Below are 22,885 nucleotides of genomic sequence, written 5' to 3'. Positions count from 1 at the left end.
AAGTGTGGAAGTAACACCTGTATCCTTTGTCTATTGTTTGCAATGTCCATGTATCCTTTGTAATGCAATGCCAGTTTTTCGAGAATAAAGCCAGCTTTCCGCCCAAGGGAGCTTCCAGTTGATCCCCGGTAGGCGGAATCAGAGTCAAGTCATTGGGTCTGTCCTGTGGTAGTGGTTGTGGTTGTAGCTGCGGCACTACTCCTCTGGTTGGCAGGCTGCCACTGACGGCCCCTGAAGGCACCCTTTGATTGACCTCTGCCTCTAGGGCGTCTGTTCCTGCCCCTCTGTGCTCTGGAGGTGTCTGGAAAGGACCAATTCTTTGTAGGCCAGTTTCTGCTGAACCTCGGAGGTTGGACCTGCAGGAATTCCTTTACTGTTTGCACAGATTTTGCTTTTTCTTCCACCTTCTTTAGAATCTCCTGTGCAGGGGAGCCAAATAAATTTTGTTTCTCCATTGGAGCATCGAGGAGTTTAGCCTTGACATGGTCTGGCAAAGATTGCTCCTTCAGCCAGGCATGCCTACGAATTACTGCCCCAGTCATAGCTGATCTAAATGAAGCCTCCAGTGCATCATAGCCACATTTTAAGAAATGATTACTGACCTGCTGAGAGTTGTGTACCAAATCCTGAAGGGATTTACGGTCTAAAGGTTCAGGAGAAGAAAGCTTCTTATTCAGCTGATCTAACAAAAATTCTTGGTACTGTATCATATGGAATTGACAGTTTAATATGCCCTGGCAGAAAGAGTAGCAGATGTATATACCTTTTTTCCCCATCTCTCTAATGCTCTAGACTCCCTTTCAGAGGGTAGGGGATTTTTGGCAGTAGCAGCTGCAACCCCTTTGGGGCCCTGAGAAATAGTTTCTGGGTCTGCAGCATGGGCTTTATACAGGTGGAAGTGAGAATCCGGGACCCTGTAATATCTGTCAGGTTTGGCAGGGGCCGGGGGAAGAGAATCAGGTGCAGTACTGACATCATTGTACACATCATCAATTACAGTTAGAACAGGTGGTATGGCTAAGGGCCTATGCTGGGGCAAATGCAAAAAGGTCCTTAATCTTTTTCTAGAATCAGAGAAATCCTGACCCTGCCATTGAAAGTGCTCCCTCATGGAGTGTAAAGTCTCCCCAAAGAAAAATTCTTCAGGTGGGGAGGCCGAAGGAATAGAATCTTCTGCATCTGAATCCTCATAAGGCGAGTAGGCCCCTTCCTGATGGTCTGACAAATCAGATCCATCCGTGGAGAAATCTGAGGAGAGAGGTTCAGAGGGATCAGTCCTGGGCCTTTTGTCTGGAGGAGGTTGGGAGGCCCTGTCTGGGTGAGGTTGGGAGCCCCTAATTAAGGATATAAGGTCCTCAGCAAGACTGAGGATCTGAGAACTAGAGGAAGGCCTCTGGGAAGTAGATTTGGCAGGCAAAATTTTTGAAAGTTTGGCAGCTTTTGCCCTGGAGAAGGCCTTAATAGACATAGAAGCTGGGGGCCTAGCTGCCCCACGTGCAGGGGTAGAAATGTCCAAAGGAATGGTGTCGGACAATTCTTGAGCACTAGCTTCGGTAGGGAGTTCTGAAGCCAGCACAGCCGGGGCCTCTCTGGCCTGGGTGGTCGGAGGTATGGTTTCGGTAGTAGTAATAACCGTGGACTCTGTTTCAGCCGAAACAGAGACACTCGCGGTAGGCCTAGCCGTGGTTTCAGCCGAAACCGCGGGCCACGAGTGTTGGTCCTTTTCCTTGCGTTTTTTGACCATATGCGAAGTCGGAGTCTCCGACGGCATTTTATAAGCAAAAGCGGTTTCAAAAAATTCCTCTGCAAACTCCGACCGACGTCTAAGAGTCCGTCGGTTGAAGGAGGCACAGGCTAAACAAGCTGATACGTCGTGGTCTGGGCCTAAGCAAGGAAGGCAGTAAGAATGGAAATCCTTATGAGGTATTTGTTTCCCACAAGTTAAACAATTATTTACTTTGTTTGACATCGGCTGAGGCAAGAAAGAGTCCCCAACGGGGTACTTAGCTTTTTTCGAAGTCTTCGGTAGCTGAAATCTCTGGATCTGGCCGACTGGCACTTGCGAACAGCTTCTGCTTCGGGCACCGCGCGGCAAGAAAGACTGAGGAAAATGGCATTGGCTGATGCCTTTATACCCCAGAAGCTCTGACGTCGGGGAAAGTACGACATCAGCCGAGGCCAGACCCAGACTTTGGAATCCGGCCGACCGAAGGGCTGCCTGAGGCAGGACAACCCATATGTTATGACTGCAGATGCATCCTTGAAGGACATCTCAGTAGTTTTGGCTAAAAACAAAGTCGTCTGTTTGATCCAAGCATCGGTAGGTCGACATACACCCTCATAAGCCGGTGCCTGCACAGCGGCTCCGGACCCATCCAAGGTAGAGACATCCGCAGGTTTCATAGTCGAAGAAGCATCTCGTGGCATACCAGACTCAGAATGGGTCTCAGCAGAGGCCTGCAAATCCACATAAGTGGGCATCAGGGGCTGCAAAGGCACCTCATTGAGTACCGGCGGACTGGCGACTAGCTTAACAGAAGTGTCGTCAGCAGTTTGGGACCTATGCGGTCTGTCTCTGTCTTTATCTTTACGTTTTTTCAGAAGATCGGTAGTCGGATGACTTACCAAAGTCATTTTGGAATACGGAGAACGAGAGCAAAAGAATTTAGCGAGAAAGATAGCCCAACGACGGATGGTTCAGGTGTTAAACAAGGCACAAAACTGACAGCGAGGGACGTCGTGGTCTGGGCATAAACAGGTGATGCAGTAGAATGAAAATGTCTGTGAGGTATTTGCTTTCCACAGGCAAGACGATTGTTAACTTTTTTTGACATCGGTTAGAGCAAGAAAAAAGGGTCTCCAACGGGGTACTTAGCTTTAGAAGACTTCAGGATTGCAAACTCGAAAATTAAAATTTCAGGTAGCGGCCGACCAGCACTTGTGAACTACTTCTGCTTTGGGCTCCTCAGCAAGAAAGACTGATGTAATGCCGTCGTCTGCCTGTTTTATACCCCTGCTGACCTGACGTCATGGAAGAAGCGACAGCAAAAAGACTCAGAAATACTTAGACTCTGGTATTCGGGCCAACTGAGGGGTACCTGCAGGCAGATAACCCAAGTGTGATGACTGCAACAGTGAAACACAAAGAGCATCAAAATGTTCCACAATATCCACAAGGTCACTTCAGAAGATGAAAGGAAGGGGGGAAGGACGGTGGGGAGATGAGGAAGAATGAAAAAAGACAGCACAAATGCATATTTGTTGAGTACATAACTTTAATAGCTGATGTTGTCCTTTTCATTCTTCATCAACGTATGGGACAGAGTCCCCAGCTACATGAATCTTGGGTGGCCAACTGGCCCTCATGGAAGGATATTCCTGAGAACTGCCAAACCAAAAGCAGCTCTGCTTCCAGAGGTCAAAACTAATTTGTAATGAGCAATAGAGGTATGAGCATTAAACTATGTAGCTGCTGTACAAATGTCATCAACGGAAGTTCTAGATCAAAAGGAAGAAGAAGTTGCAATTTGAAAGGGAAATACCTTGTTGAGCATATACAAAATAAATGTAATCATTAACCCATTTGGACAGGGTAACTTTAGAAAATGGTGATCCCAGTCTGTTCAGTGAGCAAGAAACAAAAGCTGTTCTGATTTCCTGAAATCCTTTGTCCTGTGTAGATAAAGTAGATATCTATGTACATTTAAAAGCTGTAGCATGTATTCTCTATTTGAAAAATTAGGGAAGACAGACAGACAAATGCATTGTCTGATTAATATTCGATTAAGTCACTGCTTTTGGTAAGAGTGATGGATTGGTTCGTAAAGTAACTCTGCCTTTGTGAAAAGCAATGTATGGGGATTTGGTAGATAGAGCCTGGAGTTCAAAAATTCTCCTCACAGATGTAACAGCTAGTAGGAATGCTGCTTTGCAGGACAAACATTTTTAAATCAGATTTGGCTGATGGTTCAAATGGTTATTGGGTTAACCCTTGAAGTACAACTGTTAAACCCCCCTATCACTTGAGGTCTAAGTAAGAAGGTGTTGTTTAGGAAAGCCTTGCACAGTTTGGAAGAAGCTATGGAGGAAGCTTTTTCTCCTGAATGAATATCAGACATGGCTGCTAACTGTACTTTGACTGTAGAACAACTAGCACCTTCCTTAAAAACAGATGCTAAAAATTCCAGAACCAAAGTATAGGAGGAGCGAAAGGATCAATTTCCTTCTGAAGAGCCCACACTGAAAATCTTTTCCATTTACTTCTGTAGATCTTCCTTGTAAAAGCTTTTAGGCAAAAACAGAAGTATTTGTCGGACAGGGGAGGAAAGCCTGGACTGTCTAGCTATCAATGGAATTGTAGAAACCGTGTGGTTAGCTTGAGGGCTGGAATACGGAGATGCTTCATCCTGGAAGGATGTAAAAGATTGTCTGGACTTGGGTCCAGTAACCATGGAGGATATCAAAAATGAGACCAAAGAGGAGGGGAACCACACTTGGTGAGGCGAAAAGGGGGCAATGAGGATAACAGAGTTCTTCTACCAAAATTCTTTCTGTAAGAATTTTGGAATCAGAGGTAATGGGAATAACCATAAAGGAGACCGGAGGGCAAAATGTGGACTACAGCATCTCTCTGTGACTCTCCTATGGGGGGGGATTAGGACAAATAACCTGCTGCACTTGCTGTGGGGACATGCAAAGAGATTGCAGCAAGGTTGGCCCCGATGATAAAAAAATCATCTCTGCCACTGACTGATTGACAGAGACCATGTGTGAAACATCAAATGGAATTGCTGAGTTTGTCTGCTACTATGCTTATTTCCCTGGTATGTGTATTGCCATAAGAAAGAGAACAGAGGAGATAATCCACTGCCAGACTCTGACTGCCTCTCGGCAAAGGGGGTAAAGATCAGGTTCCCCCCTGTTTGCTGATGTACCAGCCCACAGACATGTTGTCGGTTTGTAATGCAATAGTCCCTAGAGGGAGAACATCTTGAAAGGCTTGCAACACTAACAAGACTGCTCTCATCATCAGGAACACTGATAAGCAAATTGGTCTCTTGGGGGGACCACGTGTCTTAAGACCATCCATCCTACGAAATGTCCCCTTCACCCCAGCTGGGAAGTGTTCATGGTTACTGTGGCTACTGGATTAGAGACAACAAAGGGACAGCCTATGTAAACTTCATCTGAGTGAATCGACCAACAAAGATGATCCTTGCATACTTGAGTGAGTCTGACTGGGAAGGACAAAAGGTGATGCAGAATAGATTACTGAACAGTTAGAGTCCACTGGAGAACACACATAACTGGACCAAGGGAACCAAGGTTATGGCCACTGCTATCAAACCTAGAGCCCAAAGGACAAGTCTGGCTGGAGGAAAAAGGCAAACAAGAATTTCCTGTACCTGAATTTTGATTGTGTCTACATTATGGGCAGGAAGGGAGACCATCTGACTTACTGTGTTCAACTGGGACCCTATAAACTCCAGAGTCTGTACAGGTTGTAGATGAGATTTGGAGGTGCTGACTGAAATCCCTAGTCTTTGACAGAGTTGGAGCAAACAGTCACTGAACTGTTCTAAGAGATGCCTGGTTGGGGAGTTGAGGAGTCAATCATCTGGATAGGAAACACTCCGAATCCAAACGGTCTCGGGTGAGCTACTACCAATTCCATCCACTTGGAAAACACCCTGAGGGCAGTGGTGAGAACAAAGGGCAGGGCTCTAAACTGATACTGATGGTCTCCCAGCAGAAAGCGCAGAAATCTTTGAGGTTGTCTGCTCCTCTTAATGTGATAGCACAAATTCTGAAGATCGACTGAGCACATCAAACCTTCCTTTCATAAAAAGGTGCAGAATGGATTGATCCGTGGTTATTCGGAACTTTGATTTCTTCACAAATTGGTCCAAGTTGCTTAGATCGAAAATTGGTCTCCTGTCCCGTCTTTTTTGGAATTAAAAAGAACCTTGAGTAAGTCCTGAATCCTCTTTGTTCTGGTGGGACCTCCTGGATGACTATTGTCTAGCAGCTTTTGAATCTCCTGACCTGCAGATTCTCTCAGATTGGGTGGGATGTCAGGAAGTTTTCTTTTGTTTAGGGGAATTTGGAAAAATAGTATGACATAACCTCTGGATATTATTTTTAGCACCCAAGAATCTTTTGTTATGGAAGCCCAGGCATCTGGGTGCAAAGACAAGCACCTCCCCCCCCCCGACTGCCTCCGGATGTAGGCAGTTGGGAAACTCTTCAGGAGAGCTAAAGGGGTCTGTCTGAAAAAGAATCTCAGAAACCCTGGTTTTGAGGGCCTCTGCCTTGAGGATAGAGTCTTCCATGTGAATTGCCCCCTCTGCCTCTGGAGGAGTTATTCCTACGTGAATCCTGGAAAGGTCTCTGGCATTTACAGAGCCACATTTTCTTATCTCTCTGATTCTGGGAAAAGGACCATTGAGGATTAGAAAAGCATATACCTATGGCAGGACAAGGTCTTTCCATCCTGTTCACTCTGGGAAAGTTTCTTTTACAGAAGAGTCAAAGACTTTCCATCAAACACAGCACTGATGAAAGAATACTGGAATGGCTCCGCCAAGTCACATAACCACATCCAGGCATGTCTTTTAACAGCTATGCCAGAACCGGCAGCCCGTGGGGTACCTTCTGCAGCATGGAATATTAACTTCATGGATGCACTGGAAATGTACAAAAGAATGGTCATCTTAAAGTCTTCCACACACATGGACTCTGATAGGGATTTGAAGAGTTCCTTGGTCAACTCTCTCTGTAACCTTGTGAAGAGCACTAAATAATTCAGGGACCTCAAAGCAATGGACGCTGAAGCAAATATGCACTTTCCAAACCTGTCCACTCCCTGTACTCTCTGTTAGGGGGATAGACAGAGGAACTCTGCTCCGCTAGTTCCTTCTTCGTGGCTGCCACCATAACCACATCATCAACAGGGACTCCTTTGCTCCAATTTGGTCTATGCTTCTGTGGTGCCAAAATTTTGTCTGGGCATCAGGGAATTGGGTCAAGAGAGTATGTTTCCTTCCATGCCCAGCGGGAGATGGAATCTACAAGCTCAACCACCGGGGGAGTCACCAAAGATGTAGATGTGCCGGAACCAAAAACTTCCAAAAAGCAAGAGTATCTGTACACCATTCACACCTTTTTGCTTAAGAATTTCTATGATGTTTCTGAATGAGACATCTGGTGGAGACCTGAGGACCCCTCCTCGTCACTGAAGTCATTATCTTCAGTGAGACACTCCAGAGGGGAATCTAGGTGCCTCCTTTTGCACATTCTCTTTCAAGGAACCTCCTCAGTGGGAGGATCTGAGGAGGTATCCGAAGAGAGGAGACGTTCCTCGACTGGGACTGTCTGGATGCTAGATGGTACCGGCTTGTCCCTGTGGAGTAGGTCTGATAGGATCACAGCTCAGACCTGAAGGAGGAAGAGATGTAGGATCAAAGGATGAGAGAGTAATCGAATCTCTCTGTTAAGAAAACGCCCTCCCCACTACCTCAAAGGCAGACAAAACCAGGAGAAACGGTCATAGGCTGCACTGAGGCTGAAACCTCCAAAGTAACCAGGGCCCAACCCTGCCTGGATATGTATCTTGAGGAGGGAGTTTGACTGAGGTTATCTAGCTCTGATGGACAAGGATGGCTCCAACAACATCAGAGCAGACTCTGCCCCCCCCCCCCAAGTCCCCTGGATCCAGCGCTGATGGACTGGCTCAGAGAGTCATCTCAATCCAAGAGAGTAGGAGTGGAACCAGTCAGGGATCAGGTGACCTGATGTCCTCTTCATTCTTCTTCAACATAGAGGTACCACAGAAGTGCATTTTTGTAAAAGCCAGTTGGTTTCTCAGCCATGGCTGACAAATAAGAACAGAGAGAGAAGAAGGCAACTGTTTTTTTTTTTTTTTTTTTTAACAGATTAGTAAAACTACCAGCAATGGAAGACATAGTACCCTGTAAAGGGTAGAAGAAAAAGGAAAGTCCAGTACCAGAAGAGACTACCAGATGGTAGAAAACAACAGAAACAGCTCTAATGGAGAAAATCCCCCTAAGACTCAACTATTAGGAGGAGGAGGACTAATAAAAAGGTTAGAGAAGAAGTTTTAAGGAGTTTTTTTAAAAATACTTGCTACTCATAACTACTTTAAGAAGCCAAATGAAGCTCTTGAGGAGGATCCATGTTCATTGCAAGATGGCAGCAAACAAGATCTACGGTATTGTTGAATGACTGGTGCATTATGGGTAGAGGGAGGAGCTTGAGAGTTGTAAATGAAGTCTAATGCATGTGGCTGAATCAGATCCGGTACCTATACAATGAGGAAGAACGAAAAGAACATAATTTTACAGCAGAAAATGCCTGTGGGTGCAGTCATTGGCGCAACTGCCCCTATTTGGAGAGGTTCACTTCCTTTTTGGAAAGTGTACATAATTTTCTGCATTTACCATAAATTAAAAGTGGATTTTTTAGATCTATTTATCTGTTTCTTCGGTGTTTTACTTAAGCAAAAAATGTAACCGGGCTTCAAACTGCGATGAGAAAAAGCAACCAAGTAAAAGCTCAGCCTGCCGAACATTAATATGTCTATTTAAGTTGAAAGTTGGAAATATTCATTCAAAAGAAGTGTCATGTATTACAGGAGGGAGTAATAGCCCCCCCCTTTTTTATCAAAATGGCTACTCTGTCAAAATAAACAGAATGCAAATGGCCTCAAGTAAAGACAAAATGCAATTACTACTGAACTATAATATGCAGTCTACGGTACAAACAGAATTTTGCAGGAGCTGTATTTGGATATATATATATAGGCATGTGAATTAAATTAAAGTATTTCAGGGTGCACATTCAACAATACAACATGGACAGAGGAAAAGAAGAATAATACTGATTGCGAGAGGGGCATAGTGAGAAACGGAAAAAAAGACAATTACAGATTTATGGTGGTAAGGGGTTACTGGCAGTGTTTGGTGATTACACTGGTGAGTTTATACTCCACATGAAACTACTATTCTGGAGGTTAGGAGAACTTTGGGAGAAATAATAAGCTTTCAAACAGGGAATATGATTTATAGGCAGGGACTAGAACCCGATTTGCAACAGTGAGGACACATCTGGGAGAAATAGAAGAGAAAATATAACAGAAGAGAAGAGAGGTACAGCGGAATAGCTGGAATGAAAGATGCAATTTCATTTGCAGGAAGTTAGTATTAATTTACATATTATTCCCCAAGATAAAAATAACTGGGCTATACTGGATAGAAATGGTATTTCTCCTGAGCATGTGTATTTAACTGAAAGCTTTCAGAACCATTTAATAACTAGATCACATCACTCACAAATGAAAGGATAAGATGGAGGCTAATGATATAAAATGGGACAGTGGGAGTATCCTACTTACATATTAAGAAATGGGTAATGGAAATAATTTGAGAGTTATTAGGGTAGACGGAAATATCTTCAAAAATAAAAAAGCTAGTCAGTGGGAAAGGAAAGAGAAAAAAATAGAGGGAGAAATATACAGGGAAGTAGCAGTAAGAATTACTTAGAGAAGTTGAAAAAGGTATTACAAGATATTTTAGGAATATTTCTATTAAGCAGCAGAATGGGGAAATCAAGAAAAGGCACAAATGGAAATATTTATAGAAGATTTAATTATTTCACAGTTACACAGAGAATAGGTTCAACAATTAATAGTCAAGGCAGGAGAGATAAAAAGGTGATGCACAATCAACTGACAGGGAAATCTCCAGGAACATGCTTTATTTCTGTGTAAGTTTCAAGGTTAGAAGAAAAAAAAACGATAAAGACCTGAAAAGTTTTGATCAAGATTTTAAAAAGGGTGGATATACTGGCATCTTAGAAGAAGGTTGTGGTGGCTATATTTACTCAAAGAGGGTAAACACCATTCAGACCTGGCTTTACGTAGACATATTTCAAACCCAGCATATGGAGTGTTTATGTCTAAACTAAGAGAATGCAAATATTTTGCCAAAATTGATAGTCAATACTGTTTTGCAGACTGGGAGAACATTTGACATAATGATCTGGACGGAACCAGTATCTAAAAAAAGGCACTTTTGTTGGGGAGTCTTAATGCTGTTAAAGAACAAGACTAAGTCAACTAGGACCTTATGAGCAGGGCAATGGCAGCATTTACATTCCATGATAAAATAAAAGGGTCAATTAAGAAGGATATATGAAGGACAGGATGCATGAATTAAGGTGGGTGGCTTCCTCTGTGACAATCTATTTTTGAGCAGAGGAACCAGACAGAATAACTTTCTCCTTTGTTACTTGCTAGATATTTAGAACCATTACCGAAGAAAGTAAACGATTCACACAAATTCAAGGATATAGCTAACATATCAATCAAGAAAGCTTATTTGCACCTGATATCTTGCATTTAATAGATCCAGAAAAGGGCATCTAAGTGCTGGGTACCACTTTGAGACATTTTCAAGTTAATTCAGGTGTATGGATTAAAAAGAACTCTTATCAAGGCAGCTAAGGATACACAAGAAGGGTCTAAAGAAAAAAATAATATAAAAATTGAGAAGCTGAAAGCTCTTGATTATGGATACAGATAGTAAGATTTAAACAGTGAAATGTTTTTTAGTCCATTTAGTCTTATACACAAGGTAAGGCATATTAATTAACTGGAGAAGTTTTGGATGATGATTAATAAAGAGTTAAAGGAATTTATTTGGGACAGAAAGAGGGAACGAGTAAAGTGTGACAAGTTAATTCTAGCTACTGTACATGGTGATTGAGGATTACCTGTTCTGAAGGGGTAATTTGGATGTCCACAGTTAAGGCTCATAAACATATCTTAAGTAGAAAGTTGTAAAGCAAAAGTGGAAAGAGATGAAGATGAAAAATGGGGAAGAGGGAGTACAGCAGAGTGTGAGATTAGGATTTTGGATTCAAGTTATTAGGGAGAATAACCACAAACATTCCAGATTATTATGTCCATAAAGTTGCAAAACATGTTCTGACATCTAAGTCAACACTGGACTGGAGAAAGGAGATTTTACCAATATGAATGACTGCAATAATGGGTATAGATAAAAAGGCAAAACAGAGTGGAATTTACTAGAGGAAATTAGCGAAGGAACCAAGGTGCTGGTAACAACCTGAAAGGGAATCAGAAGTTTGGACTGCAGGTTACAGGCTGCCTTCCCCATCACGGATAGATAACACAGTATAGGCAAAGAGAAAGGGTAGGGAAGTACCAAGAGAAGGACCAGCTCCAGTAGAGTTTTCTTTTTTTTTTTAGTCATATCTATAATAGAAGCTGCTGTCAAAAAATGGAGTTAGTACAGTGTACAAACATTGCATGATAACTATAAGAATCAGTCAGGGACGGTTAAAAAAGATCAAGAGAAGAGAATGGAAAGGAAATTTATAAAGAAATAAAGGGAAGAACTCTTAAAGCACCCAAGTATGCAGCCAAGTCTAGAAGGTTTAATATGTTGGATGTAAATGTTTGCATATGTAGTTTTACACCACAGTAGAGTTTAAAGGATTTTACCTTAGGCAAATAGCAAATATCGGAGGTATGACGTGGAAGAGAAAGGTAACTGGAAACCATTTTTTTGGAATGTAAAGAGTTGTCAGACTTTAAAAATTCCCTACAGAGTACCTGGACAGAAACATTGGGGGAACAAATGGTTGCAAAGCAACTAAGGAAATGATTCTTTTCCAGCGTCTACAAAAGATTTGAATTTCCCAAACATCCTAAAACATTACTAAGCTTAATGCTATTGGCTGCCAATAAGCAATTACTAAAAATAAAATCTACACCAACCACAACTGAAGTTCTGAATGTTGAAAAGGAAACTTCAGAATTAGAGGTGGAATCTAAAAAAAGAAGGAAGCAAGTTTCATATTAATAAATGGAAATTATGGGAAAATAAATGTAGAATAATGTTCAGGAGTCGAGCAATTTATGTAAATGGTGAATGAAATGAAAACTGTTAAAAAGAAACCATATGCATAAGCATGACAATATCAATGGAAAGTGTTAGTATAGTTCGTTTCTTAACATAAACTGCTGCTGTTTAAAATGTGATTTAAGAAAGATGCTTCTAAATCATATGGAAATAAGTACATAAAATGTAAAAAAATTAATCTAAAAGACTACAGTTAAATGAGCATTCTACACCAGAGGGATAGGCTCATAGGTTCACAGGTAGTTACATGGTATGTTGTTCAGGAGTCTCCAGCAAGGAACACAAATTTCCCAGAGTAAAGTCTAGTTAATTGACTTACTCTGGGTCACAAAGTAGGCAAATGGAGGGCAAAAGGAATCAAACCCTGGGATACAGGAAGCTGGTCATTAACAGCTTTTAATCATCTGTGCTGCCAGACTACTGCTGTTAACTACTGCAAGTCACATTACACAAAAGCAATGCAGCAACTCAGCCTAAGAATTCAATAACTGTTTCTTAAACAGTCTGTAGACTACAATAGTCAATGTAGAGAGAGTAGTTGTGTATGAACTTACCACAGCAGTAGATGTCTGACTGGTCACTACTGCAGTGTTACTAAGAGAACTGCCTCTTTTGCTTAGGCACTGCACAGAGCTATAAGGATTGTTCTGCTAGATATTTGTTCCCAAGACCTTATATGTATCCATCTGTCTTCTTTGAAAATGTACCTTGATAATCAAAGGCTTAGAGCTAGTGGAACACAAGGTAAGACATTGACACAGTCTTGTCTACTGATGTACCATCATCATCTTCTTTCGGCTGTTCCCGTTAGGGGTCGCCGCAGCGGATCATCTGTTTCCATTTCTTCCTGTCCTCTGCATCGTTAGGGGTCACCACAGTGGATCATCTGTTTCCATTTCTTCCTGTCCTCTGCATCATGCTCTTTCACACCAACCGCCTGCATGTCCTCTCTCACCACATCCATAAACCTTATCTTAGGCCTTCCTCTTTTCCTCTTACCTGGCAGCTCCATCCTTAGCATCCTTTTCCCAATATACCCAGCATCCCTTCTCAGCACATGTCCAAACCAACGCAATCTCGCCTCTCTTGCTTTGTCTCCAAACTGTCCAACCTGAGCTGACCCTCTACTATACTGATTCCTAATCCTGTCCATCCTAGTCACACCCAGTGCAAATCTTAACATCTTTAACTCTGTCACATCCAGCTCTGACTCCTGCCTTTTTGTCAATGCCACCGTCTCCAACCCATATAACATAGCTGGTCTCACTACCCTCTTGTAGACCTTCCCATTCACTCTTACTGGTACCCGTCTGTCACAAATCACTCCTGACACACTTCTCCACCCATTCCACCCTGCCTGTACTCTCTTCTTCACCTCTCTTCCACACTCACCATTACTCTGAACTGTTGATCCCAAATACATAAACTCATCCACCTTTACCAACTCTACTCCCTGCATCCTCACCATTCCTCTACCCTCCCGCTCATTTACACACATACATTCCATTTTAGCCCGGCTGACCTTCATTCCTCTCCTCTCTAAAGCATATCTCCACCTCTCCAGGGTCTCCTCCACCTGGTCCCTACTCTCACCACATATCACAATGTCATCTGCAAACATCATAGTCCACGGGGCCTCCTGTCTGATCTCATCTGTCAACCTGTCCATCACCACTGCAAATAAGAAAGGGCTCAGAGCTGATCCTTGATGTAATCCCACCTCCACCATAAATGTATCTGTCACTCCCACCGCAGTCCTCATCAATGTCACACTACCCTCGTACATATCCTGTACCACTCTTACATACTTCTCTGCCACTCCTGACTTCCTCATACAATACCACAACCCCTCTCTGGGCACCCTGTCATATGCTTTTTATAAGTCCACAAAGACACAATGCAACTCCTTCTGACCTTCTCTGTATTTCTCCAACAACACTCTAGAGCAAACATTGCATCTGTAGTGCTCTTTCCTGGCATGAAACCATACTGCTGATCACTAATCATCACCTCCCTTCTTAACTTAGCTTCCACTACTCTTTCCCACAACTTCAAGCTATGACTGATCAGTTTTATCCCTCTGTAGTTACTGCAGCTCTGCACATCACCCTTATTGTTAAAGATAGGTATCAAAACACTTACTCCACTCCTCAGGCATCCTCTGACTTTCCAAACTTTCATTAAACAATCTGGTTAAAAATTCCACTGCCATTTCTCCTAAGCACCTCTATGCTCCCCCCCACTGGTACGTCATCTGGGCTAACAGCCTTTCCATTCTTCATCCTCTTCATTGCTGTCCTTACTTCCTCCTTGCTAATCTGTTTCACTTCCTGATTCACTATCCCCACATCATCCAACCTTCTCTCTCTCATTCTCTTCATTCATCAGCCCTTCAAAGTACTCTTTCCATCTACTCAACACACTCTCCTCACTTGTGAGTACGTTTCACTCATTATCCTTTATCACCCTTACCTGCTGCACATCTTTCCCAGCTCACCACTGATGCCAAAAGAAGTCTAAGAAACCAACACTTGAGAATTCTGTTGTCCAGTAGGACAGGGATGTCTCCACTCTCTCTCTTGATGAGACCTCGGACCGCCCTGTTTCTTCAGCTACTCCCTCTACCATGACTTCATCTGTGGCCAATATAGTGTAACAGTCTCATACTTTCATCATGTCTGATCATTTGTCTGCTTCTGGAAAGAAATGGGAACCCATGGCTAATTATTTTGGAGGGACACGAGGGCATACCTCAGATCTTACTTAGGGGAGATGTTCTCAGTTGCTCAAGGTACATCAGGGCTTGCAACCATCTCATTTTGTACAGGCAGAAATCCCACTTAAAAAGAAGATGAAGTCTAAACATATGGTTTCCCCTCAGACAACTAGGATCCTGAGAAGGAATGGCAGGATTTTACACAGCGGGTTTTCCAAACTATTACTCCCTTGAAGCCTCTTTCATTTCTTCCTACTGCTGCTATCCTGCCCCCAAAGTCAAACAGGGGATTTTGAAAAAAGAAGAAGAGGGATTCTGAATCTGACAGAGATTATTCCTTGGTCTATCTTCCCAAATTCATTCCCCATTGGCTTATGCCTCTGATGATTAGAATGCCTTGTCTCCTGATTCCCCTATGGATGAACTCTTCTTCGGAGACACTATCATTAAAATGATGCAACATTTTCACTGGGAAGGTTCCAAATTATTTGATGTCCAGAAAAGCATACTACACATCAGCTAGCATTACAAAGACATGCATCTGGGGCATTTCTCCCCGGGTCTCCGCTGAAAATTGGCTTTGTTCCAATTCGCACTTTCCCGGTTAACAAATGTTAAATAAATAAATCAACAGATTAAAATATTGCATCAAAAAGTACAGTTTTGTACCTACCATAAATGTAGATGTTCGAGTGCTCATACAGCTGCAGCCATAACAGATGGGTTATCCTGCCGTCAGGCAGGTCCTCGGTCGGCCGAATTCCAAAGTCTAGGTCCGGCGTCGGTTGTCGTCGCTTCTTCCCTGATGTCAGTGCGGCAGGGTATAAAAGAGACAGCTGACGCCATTTTCTTCAGTTTTTCTTGCCCCAGATGTCAGGTGCCCCCAGAAGGAAGGCAAACATAATGTTATGCAAAGATGCAATGTTGATAAATCAAAAACAGTAGTTGCAAGCAAATACACCATAAAAGAATACCCCAAAAAGGTTATATGAAAAGTGTTTGTCATAAGCCTGTCCTAACAGGAGATGGAGGGAGGAAACCTGGACTGCAGCTGTATGAGCACTCAAACATCTACATTTATGGTAGGTACAAAATTGTACTATGTTCATCGTGCATACACAGCTGCAGTCATAACAGAAGGGTAGAATCCCAAAGCTAAGTAAGGGTGGTAGGCACTAAGTGGAACTAGGAGGAGCTAGGATGCCCTGCAGGACTGCTGTGGCAAAGCCTGCTCTAGATTTTGAGTATAGTGGGAGGTGATAGTGCTTGGAGAAAGTGTGCACTGAACTCCAGGTGGCTGCTTCCAAAATGTCCTTGGTAGGGACCCCCCTGAGGAAGGCTGCAGAGGTAGCTGTGGCTCTGGTGGAGTGGGATCTGATGCATGAAGGCACAGTTTTTCCATGAAATGAGTAACAAAACGTATGCACTGGGCTATCCATTTTGAAATGGTCTGCTTGGAAATAGCCTTTCCTTGAGCACCTGCAGCATAGGACACAGAGTTGCTCATATTTCCTGAATGGCTTTGTTCTGTCCAAATAGTAACGAAGTTGCCTGTGAATGTCCAAGGAATGTAGTAGTTTTTCTCCTTTGTTTTGTGGATTAGGATAAAAGGTAGGTAAGTGGACAGTCTGATTCAAAGCTACACTGGATACTACCTTTGGCATAAAGGTAGGGTTGGGTTCGTAAGGAAACTCTGTCCTGATGGAAAATGATGAATGGCTGCACAGCCATGAGGGCCTGTAGCTCCGAAACCCTGCGTGCTGAGGTGATAGCCAGAAGAAATGCTGTTTTCCATGACAAGTACTGTAACTCTGTTGAAGAAGCTGGCTCAAAGGGAGGAAGGGTCAGCTTTTCCAATACAAAGTTGGGGTGCCAAGCGGGGACTGGTGGTTTCCTTGGGGGTTTCATATTCTTTGCCCCTCTGAGGAACTGCCTTAAGAGAGGATGAGAGAATAAAGGAGGATCTGTGTTGTATTGTGCAGAAATGGCTGAAGCGTGGATCTTGATGGAGGAGAAGGAAAGCCCATTGTTTAACATCTCAGCTAGGTACTGTAAAATTTGAGGTATATTTATTACCCAAGGATTCTGTCCCTTTTCTTGTTTCCAGGCTCAAAATCGTTTCCATTTGGCGGAGTAGATTTCTAGTAGAAGGTCTTCTGGTCTCCAAGATGACGTCCTGCACCTCCTTGGAGAAGGAGAAACTGTTGGGAAATCAAGGAATTCTCCACACAGCTAGATTTAGAGTTTTGAGATGGCTGTGAAGAGTTTTGTAGTTGTGCTGGGACAACAGAAGAGGGACTAGAGGTAGGATCCATGGTGGGATATGTGTCAGGCTCTTCAGGAGCGGATACCAGTGTTGTCTTGGCCAGTCTGGAGCAATGAGAATAATTTTCGGCCTCTCTGCTCTGGCTTTTACAGAACTTTGGGCAGCAGAGGAAGAGGCGGGAAGGCATAGACTGTCAAAGTTGCCCAATTGAAGGAAAGTGCGTCCACTTTCCAGGCCTGTGGATGATAGGTCCTTGAACAAAATTTTTTCAACTGGCAATTTCTGTGGGTAGCAAAGAGATCTATGTCTGGCTGTCCCCATGCCAGAGTTATCTTTGTGAAAACTTGAGGATGCAACTTCCATTCGTGTGGATCTGTCATATTTCAGCTTAGGTTGTCTGCCAGTGTGTTTTCCTTCCCTGGCAGGAATTGTGCCAGTAGTTGAATTTGCAATTCCAGTGCTGTGCTCCATAGGGTCATGGCTTGCCTGCACAGGGGGTATGAAAGATTTCCCCCCTGTTTGTTTATGTACCACATCACTGTTGTGTTGTCTGCCCTTATCAATAGCTGGCCTGGATGCAGTAGGCCTTTGAAGGTCATAATAGCCTTTTGCACGGCTAGCATTTCCTTTTGGTTGATGTGGAGGTGCTTTTCTTTTCGGGTCCATTTTCCCTGAATGCACTGATCTGTCATGTGTGCTCCCCAGGCATAATCTGAGACGTCTGTTGTGATGAATTGAGTTGCTTGAGGTACACAGAAAGGAAGACCTGTGTTTCTTTGGCAAGCTTGAGCCCACCACATAAATTCCTTTTGAAGGCATGGAATGAGTGGTATAATTGCTTAAAAGCTGTGGCTGTGTTGAGACCATAAGTTTTTTAGGTACCATTGAAGTTTCCTCATATGCAGCCTTGCACACGGGATTAGTAGGATGCAAGATGCCATGAATCCCAGAGCCTGCAGAACTTTCCTTGCAGTTAGCCTGGTGTAAGTTGCCATTTTTCTGAATTATTGAGACAGTTGCCCTTGCTTGTCTGGCGTGAGGTAGGCCATCTGGGTGGTTGTATCCAAGCTGGCACCCAGGAAAATTATTTGTTGAGAGGGTATTAGTTTTGATTTCTTTTTGTTGACTGTGTATCCCATGTAGTTCAACAGTTTTATTACAAATGCCAGGTGCTGCAGTAGCATGCCCTTGCTGTCCGCTTGGATCAGGCAGTCGTCCAGATATGGGTAGATTTGTATCCCTTGTAATCTGCAGAAGGCGATTACTGATGCCAGGCATTTAGTAAACACTCTGGGCGCAGTAGACAAGCCAAAGGGCAATGCAGAGAATTGGTAATGGGTTGAACCTGCAAGAAATCTGAGGTATCTTCTGCAATCTTGTCTAATAGGGACATGCAGGTATGCCTCCTTGAGGTCCAATGTTACCAGCCAGGACTCCTTGCCCAGCATGGGAAGATGCTGCTGTAAATGTGAGCATCTTGAATTTTGGCACTTGTAGATATGTGTTTAGGATGGATAGGTCTAAGATAGGTCTCCAATCTTTGTCTTTCCTTGGTACCAGGAATAGTCTGGAATAAAACCCTTGACCTTGTTCTTTTGCAGGTACCTCTTGAATTGCTTTCATGTCCATGAGAGCTGAAATTTGTTTTTGTGCCTCTGCCCTTTGATTTTGTGGCAGGTTTGGCATGCCTCTCATTTTTGGAAGGGTGTGAAAGTGGAACCTGTAGCCTCTGTCTATAATGTCCAGAATCCATTTGTCTTTTGTAACAATACGCCAATTTTTTGAGAATAATGTCAGTTTTCCGCCCAAAGTTGCTGCCATTAAAGCTTTGCTTGGCAAGTGTAGGGGGAAGTCAGTCATTGTGTCTGTTTTCTAAAAGACTGTGATCTATCTTCTCCACCTCTTGGGGTTGGTGCTTGCCACTGTCTAGCTCTGAAAGATCCTTGAGGTTGCCCTCTACCCCTAGGACGCCTGTATCTGCCCCTTTGAGGTCTGTCCGTGGCTGGAAAGGACCAATTTTTTGAAGGCCAGTTTCTGCTGAAACGTGGAGGCTGTACCTGCAGGAAATCTTTCACTGTTTGCATTGATTTCGCTTTTTCCTCCATTTTCTTTAGCACCTCCTCAGCTTTAACACCAAACAATACATCTTTTTGAAGAGGTGCATCTAATAATTTAGCTTTGACATGATCTGGTAAGGTTTGCTCTGAGCCAAGCATGCCTACGTATAACAGACCCCGTAACAGCAGCTCTACATGAGGCCTCTAAAGCATCAAAACCACACTGCAAGGTATGTTTACCCACTTGCTCTGCACCATGCAACAAATGCTGCAACTCTTAAATCTGGTTGTTCTGGTTGTGTCATCTTGCTTTTCAGCTGAGATATCAAAAACTGTTGATACTTTAACATATGGAACTGACAGTTTAATGCCCTCGTGGTTAAAGTGGCAGAGGTGTACACCTCCCCCCCCCCCACCTTTCTAAAGCTCTGGAATCTCTCTCTGAAGGTAATGGGTTTTTAGCAGTAGGGGCCTTAATTCCCTTGGGACCCTGTGAAATTGTTTCTGGGTCAGCAGTATGGCTTTTATATAGGAACTGGTGAGAATCAGGAACCCGGTAATACCTGTCTGGTTTAACAGGAGCTGGAGGCAAAGCATCTGGATTAAGGCTGGCTTCTGTGTACACATCATCTAATATATCTAAAACAGGAGGGATAGCCAGAGGCCTATGCGGAATCTGAGTAATCTTGGCCTTCTCAATGAAAGTGTTCCCTCAGTGGTATGCAGGGTTTCCCCAAAAGAGAAGTCCTCAGGGGGGGAGACCGAGGGAATAGACTCCTCTGCATCAGAGACTTCGAATGGAGAATAGGCATAATCCTGGTCCTCAGATAGTTCTGAGGTAATAGAAGCTTTATCTGAGGAAGGGTAGTCTTCCTCTAATCTGGGCCTTTTGTCAGAGGGGGGGTTGAGAACCCTTGATAAGAGTAATCAAATCCTCAGCCATTTTATGCATCTGTTTTTTAGGCATGGTGCCTTGACAGGGGGTCTGAGGAACCTGTTTTTTGGTTTTCATGGCTGCTTTAGATTTAGTGAAGGCTTTAATAGAGAAGGAGGAAGGCCTGAAGACCCCTTGAGAAATGGCAGGCCTGTCTAAATTCTGAGTTTCCCCGCCAGGAGTGGCGTCGGTATCTGTAGTAGGAATGGGGGCCGAGGAGCCTGCGACCTCGGGTACTGAAGACACCAGTAATGCATTGTCATCGGTACTCAGGGGCTGCGTAGGCGCCTCGCTGAGTACCGGAGAACCGGTAGTCTGTCTTAGCGTGGTTTCAGTAGGAGGTGTGGACCTCGTATGTCGGTCCTTATCTTTGCATTTTTTGCTCAAAACTGGAGTCGGAGTATCCGACGACATAATATAATTAAATTTTTTGCCAAAAAAAGTGAAGGGCGAACTCCGCCCAATGCTTAATAGTGTGCTTGTTGAATCTAGTACAAAAACGGCAGGCCGAGACGTCGTGGTCTGGGCCTAAGCAAGATATACAGAAAGAGTGGAAATCCTCATGCGGTATTTGCTTCCCACATGAAATGCAATTATTAACTTTGTCTGACATCGGTCTGAGGCAAGAAAAGTTTCTAACGGGTACTTAGCTTTCAAGAAGACTTCGGCTGAAATACTTTCGTAAATCTCAGGAGCTGGCCGACCGGCACTTGCGAACTGCTTCTGCTTCGGGCACCGCGCGGCAAGAAAGACAGGGGAAAATGGCGTCGGCTGCCTCTTTTATACCCCTGCCGCACTGACGTCAGGGAAGAAGCGACAACAACCGACGCCGGACCTAGACTTTGGAATTCGGCCGACCGAGGACCCGCCTGACGGCAGGATAACCCATCTGTTATGACTGCAGCTGTATGCACGATGAAGATCAAGCAATTTACAGAAAGCTTCACTGACACAGGATATGAATGCATAGCTGACTTAGCATTTAAACAACATACCATTACTTATTACTGTAACCAGCTGTGTCCAAATAGCATCCAGGTAATGATGCAACACACAATCTTCCCATCTACATCAGTGCTCCACCCTGCTTAACAAACATATAAACTTGCTCACATTTGTACCAGCCCTGTACCATTCAACAAAACAGGATTTATATTTTTTTTATTTAGTAAATTAAGCTGCTACAAAGAGAAGATATAAAAACATCGATTCTTAAAACAAATCCAAATCCAGTTCCAGTAATCTAATATTTATCAAAAGATTAAATACTACCATAAAATAATGGGTATTACTGTTAGGACTAAACATTAGACAACCTCAGTGCTATTCAAACTATTAAATTACTAGAAATCCAGAAGACTAACGACAGATCCCTTTTCAAATTCTACACCTATACAAAGTTTTATATTGGTGACAACTGCTGGACTTTAAGTCAACAGTAAAGCCAATGAACAGAGACACAGCACAACAGTCAGGTTTCTTGTTCTTCAGTTATTAGGCAGCACTGCTGCATGCAGTCACAGCAGGACAGAGGCTACTTACAATAAGCAGTAACAAAGAATAAAATTGTGCAAGTTTAATAAAACATAATGGCACTGCCATCAGAGCACAATATTTTATAGCAAGGGCCTGTACCCTGGCATAGCACCACCAATGCTCTGTTTTGCATACAAGAAACTTAGGGCACAATGAAACCTGTATTGTTTTTCAAGCACTGCAGACCTTTTACTGTCCAACTTAGAAGTCACAGCAATTAAGCACCATACTACACTGGCTGTAACATTGGTTCGAAGTGATAACACCTCCATATAGTACAATATAAATCATAAGCTATAAAAATTAGTAAAGGGAAACTTTCAAAAAATAGCCAGATCACAGATGACATGACTGCTTTATTATTCACAGCAGCATTACCCAAGTTTTAAAAGCAAATATCAAAGAAATTGTTTTACAAATAAACACAAACAGTGTGCTCAGCTGTATAGCAGAATTACTTCTGATGTGTATGGTGTTATATTTGCCAATTCCCAAACTAAGACAAGTCATTAAACCACCAACATATTTACACCTTCTATTAGCTTCTTCTTTTTTTTTTTAATTGACGCTCTTTTTCTGCTCCACCCTACTTCATTCTTGTGGTGTCTATGCATCTGGGTCTATCAGCCACTGTATACCCCCATGACTTAACTGTTTACTGGCTGGGGTTAACATGGAACCCGGTGTGTGTGTGTGTGTGTGTGTGTGTGTGTGTGTGTGTGTGTGTGGGGGGGGGGTTACCCTAATCTTCCGCTAGGAAGTCTACCCTATTTCACCTCCCACTCCACAAAGCGTGCCCTGACCATCTCCTCAGGGTGGTGCAATGGGCAGACTGCACGGAACCGTTCTGCACTTTGACATGGAGCAGATGTCAGGAAACCATCTTGCTCCTCAGGAAAAGTACCTTTTGACTGGCTTCCCAGCCCCCAACATACAGCATAAACCCCTTCCCCTGAAATGGGCTGTTCATCCTCTGTGCTAGCACCTCACACATCTGAGCCACTAACTGAACCTGGGCAGACAGGCCAATAGTCAGGGTTTTATCCATCTATGCCACAGCACTGGCCACCTTATGTTAGTTACTGAGTCCCCTGTGTCAGACAGCTAGGCTCCTACCACACAGATTAATGTGTGGTCTGGCGTGATCACCATTATGCAGTCTTACTGTGAAGTAAAGCTTATCACCAAATAAGTCAATGACACCAGATTAAATAACTGCTTTTGCTTTTATATCACACTCTCTCCTAAACTGCAGACCTCAAAAGCAACAAAATCAGAAAAACATATTTCTGTCCTTAAGTCTGTTTCAATAAAATCCCACTCACCTGTTTGCAGAATCTCAGAAACCCAATAGAGTATGTCTTTCCCCAAAGACAGCAGGTGCCGTACATACAGCTGGACCTGGAATGA

General features: G+C 43.3%; 1 protein-coding gene across 3 annotated transcripts in view; it reads right to left on the bottom strand.

Annotated features, from left to right (window-relative positions):
- The window catches only part of TMEM184B (transmembrane protein 184B), a 1,551,114-nt gene that overhangs the window by 543,423 nt on the left and 984,806 nt on the right, over positions 1-22,885 (bottom strand). For all 3 annotated transcript variants that reach the window (XM_044068425.1, XM_044068435.1, XM_044068443.1), the window contains exon 5: positions 22,801-22,876. In XM_044068425.1, the coding sequence (XP_043924360.1) occupies positions 22,801-22,876 (76 nt within the window). The remainder of the gene's footprint in view (positions 1-22,800; positions 22,877-22,885) is intronic.

The sequence above is a fragment of the Protopterus annectens genome, chromosome 1.part0 (assembly GCF_019279795.1).
Source record: "Protopterus annectens isolate FY-2018-M chromosome 1.part0, PAN1.0, whole genome shotgun sequence".
NCBI lineage: Eukaryota > Metazoa > Chordata > Ceratodontiformes > Protopteridae > Protopterus > Protopterus annectens.
The sequence above is the reverse complement of the archived record's forward strand: the minus strand, read 5'-3'. Positions and strand labels throughout refer to the sequence as shown.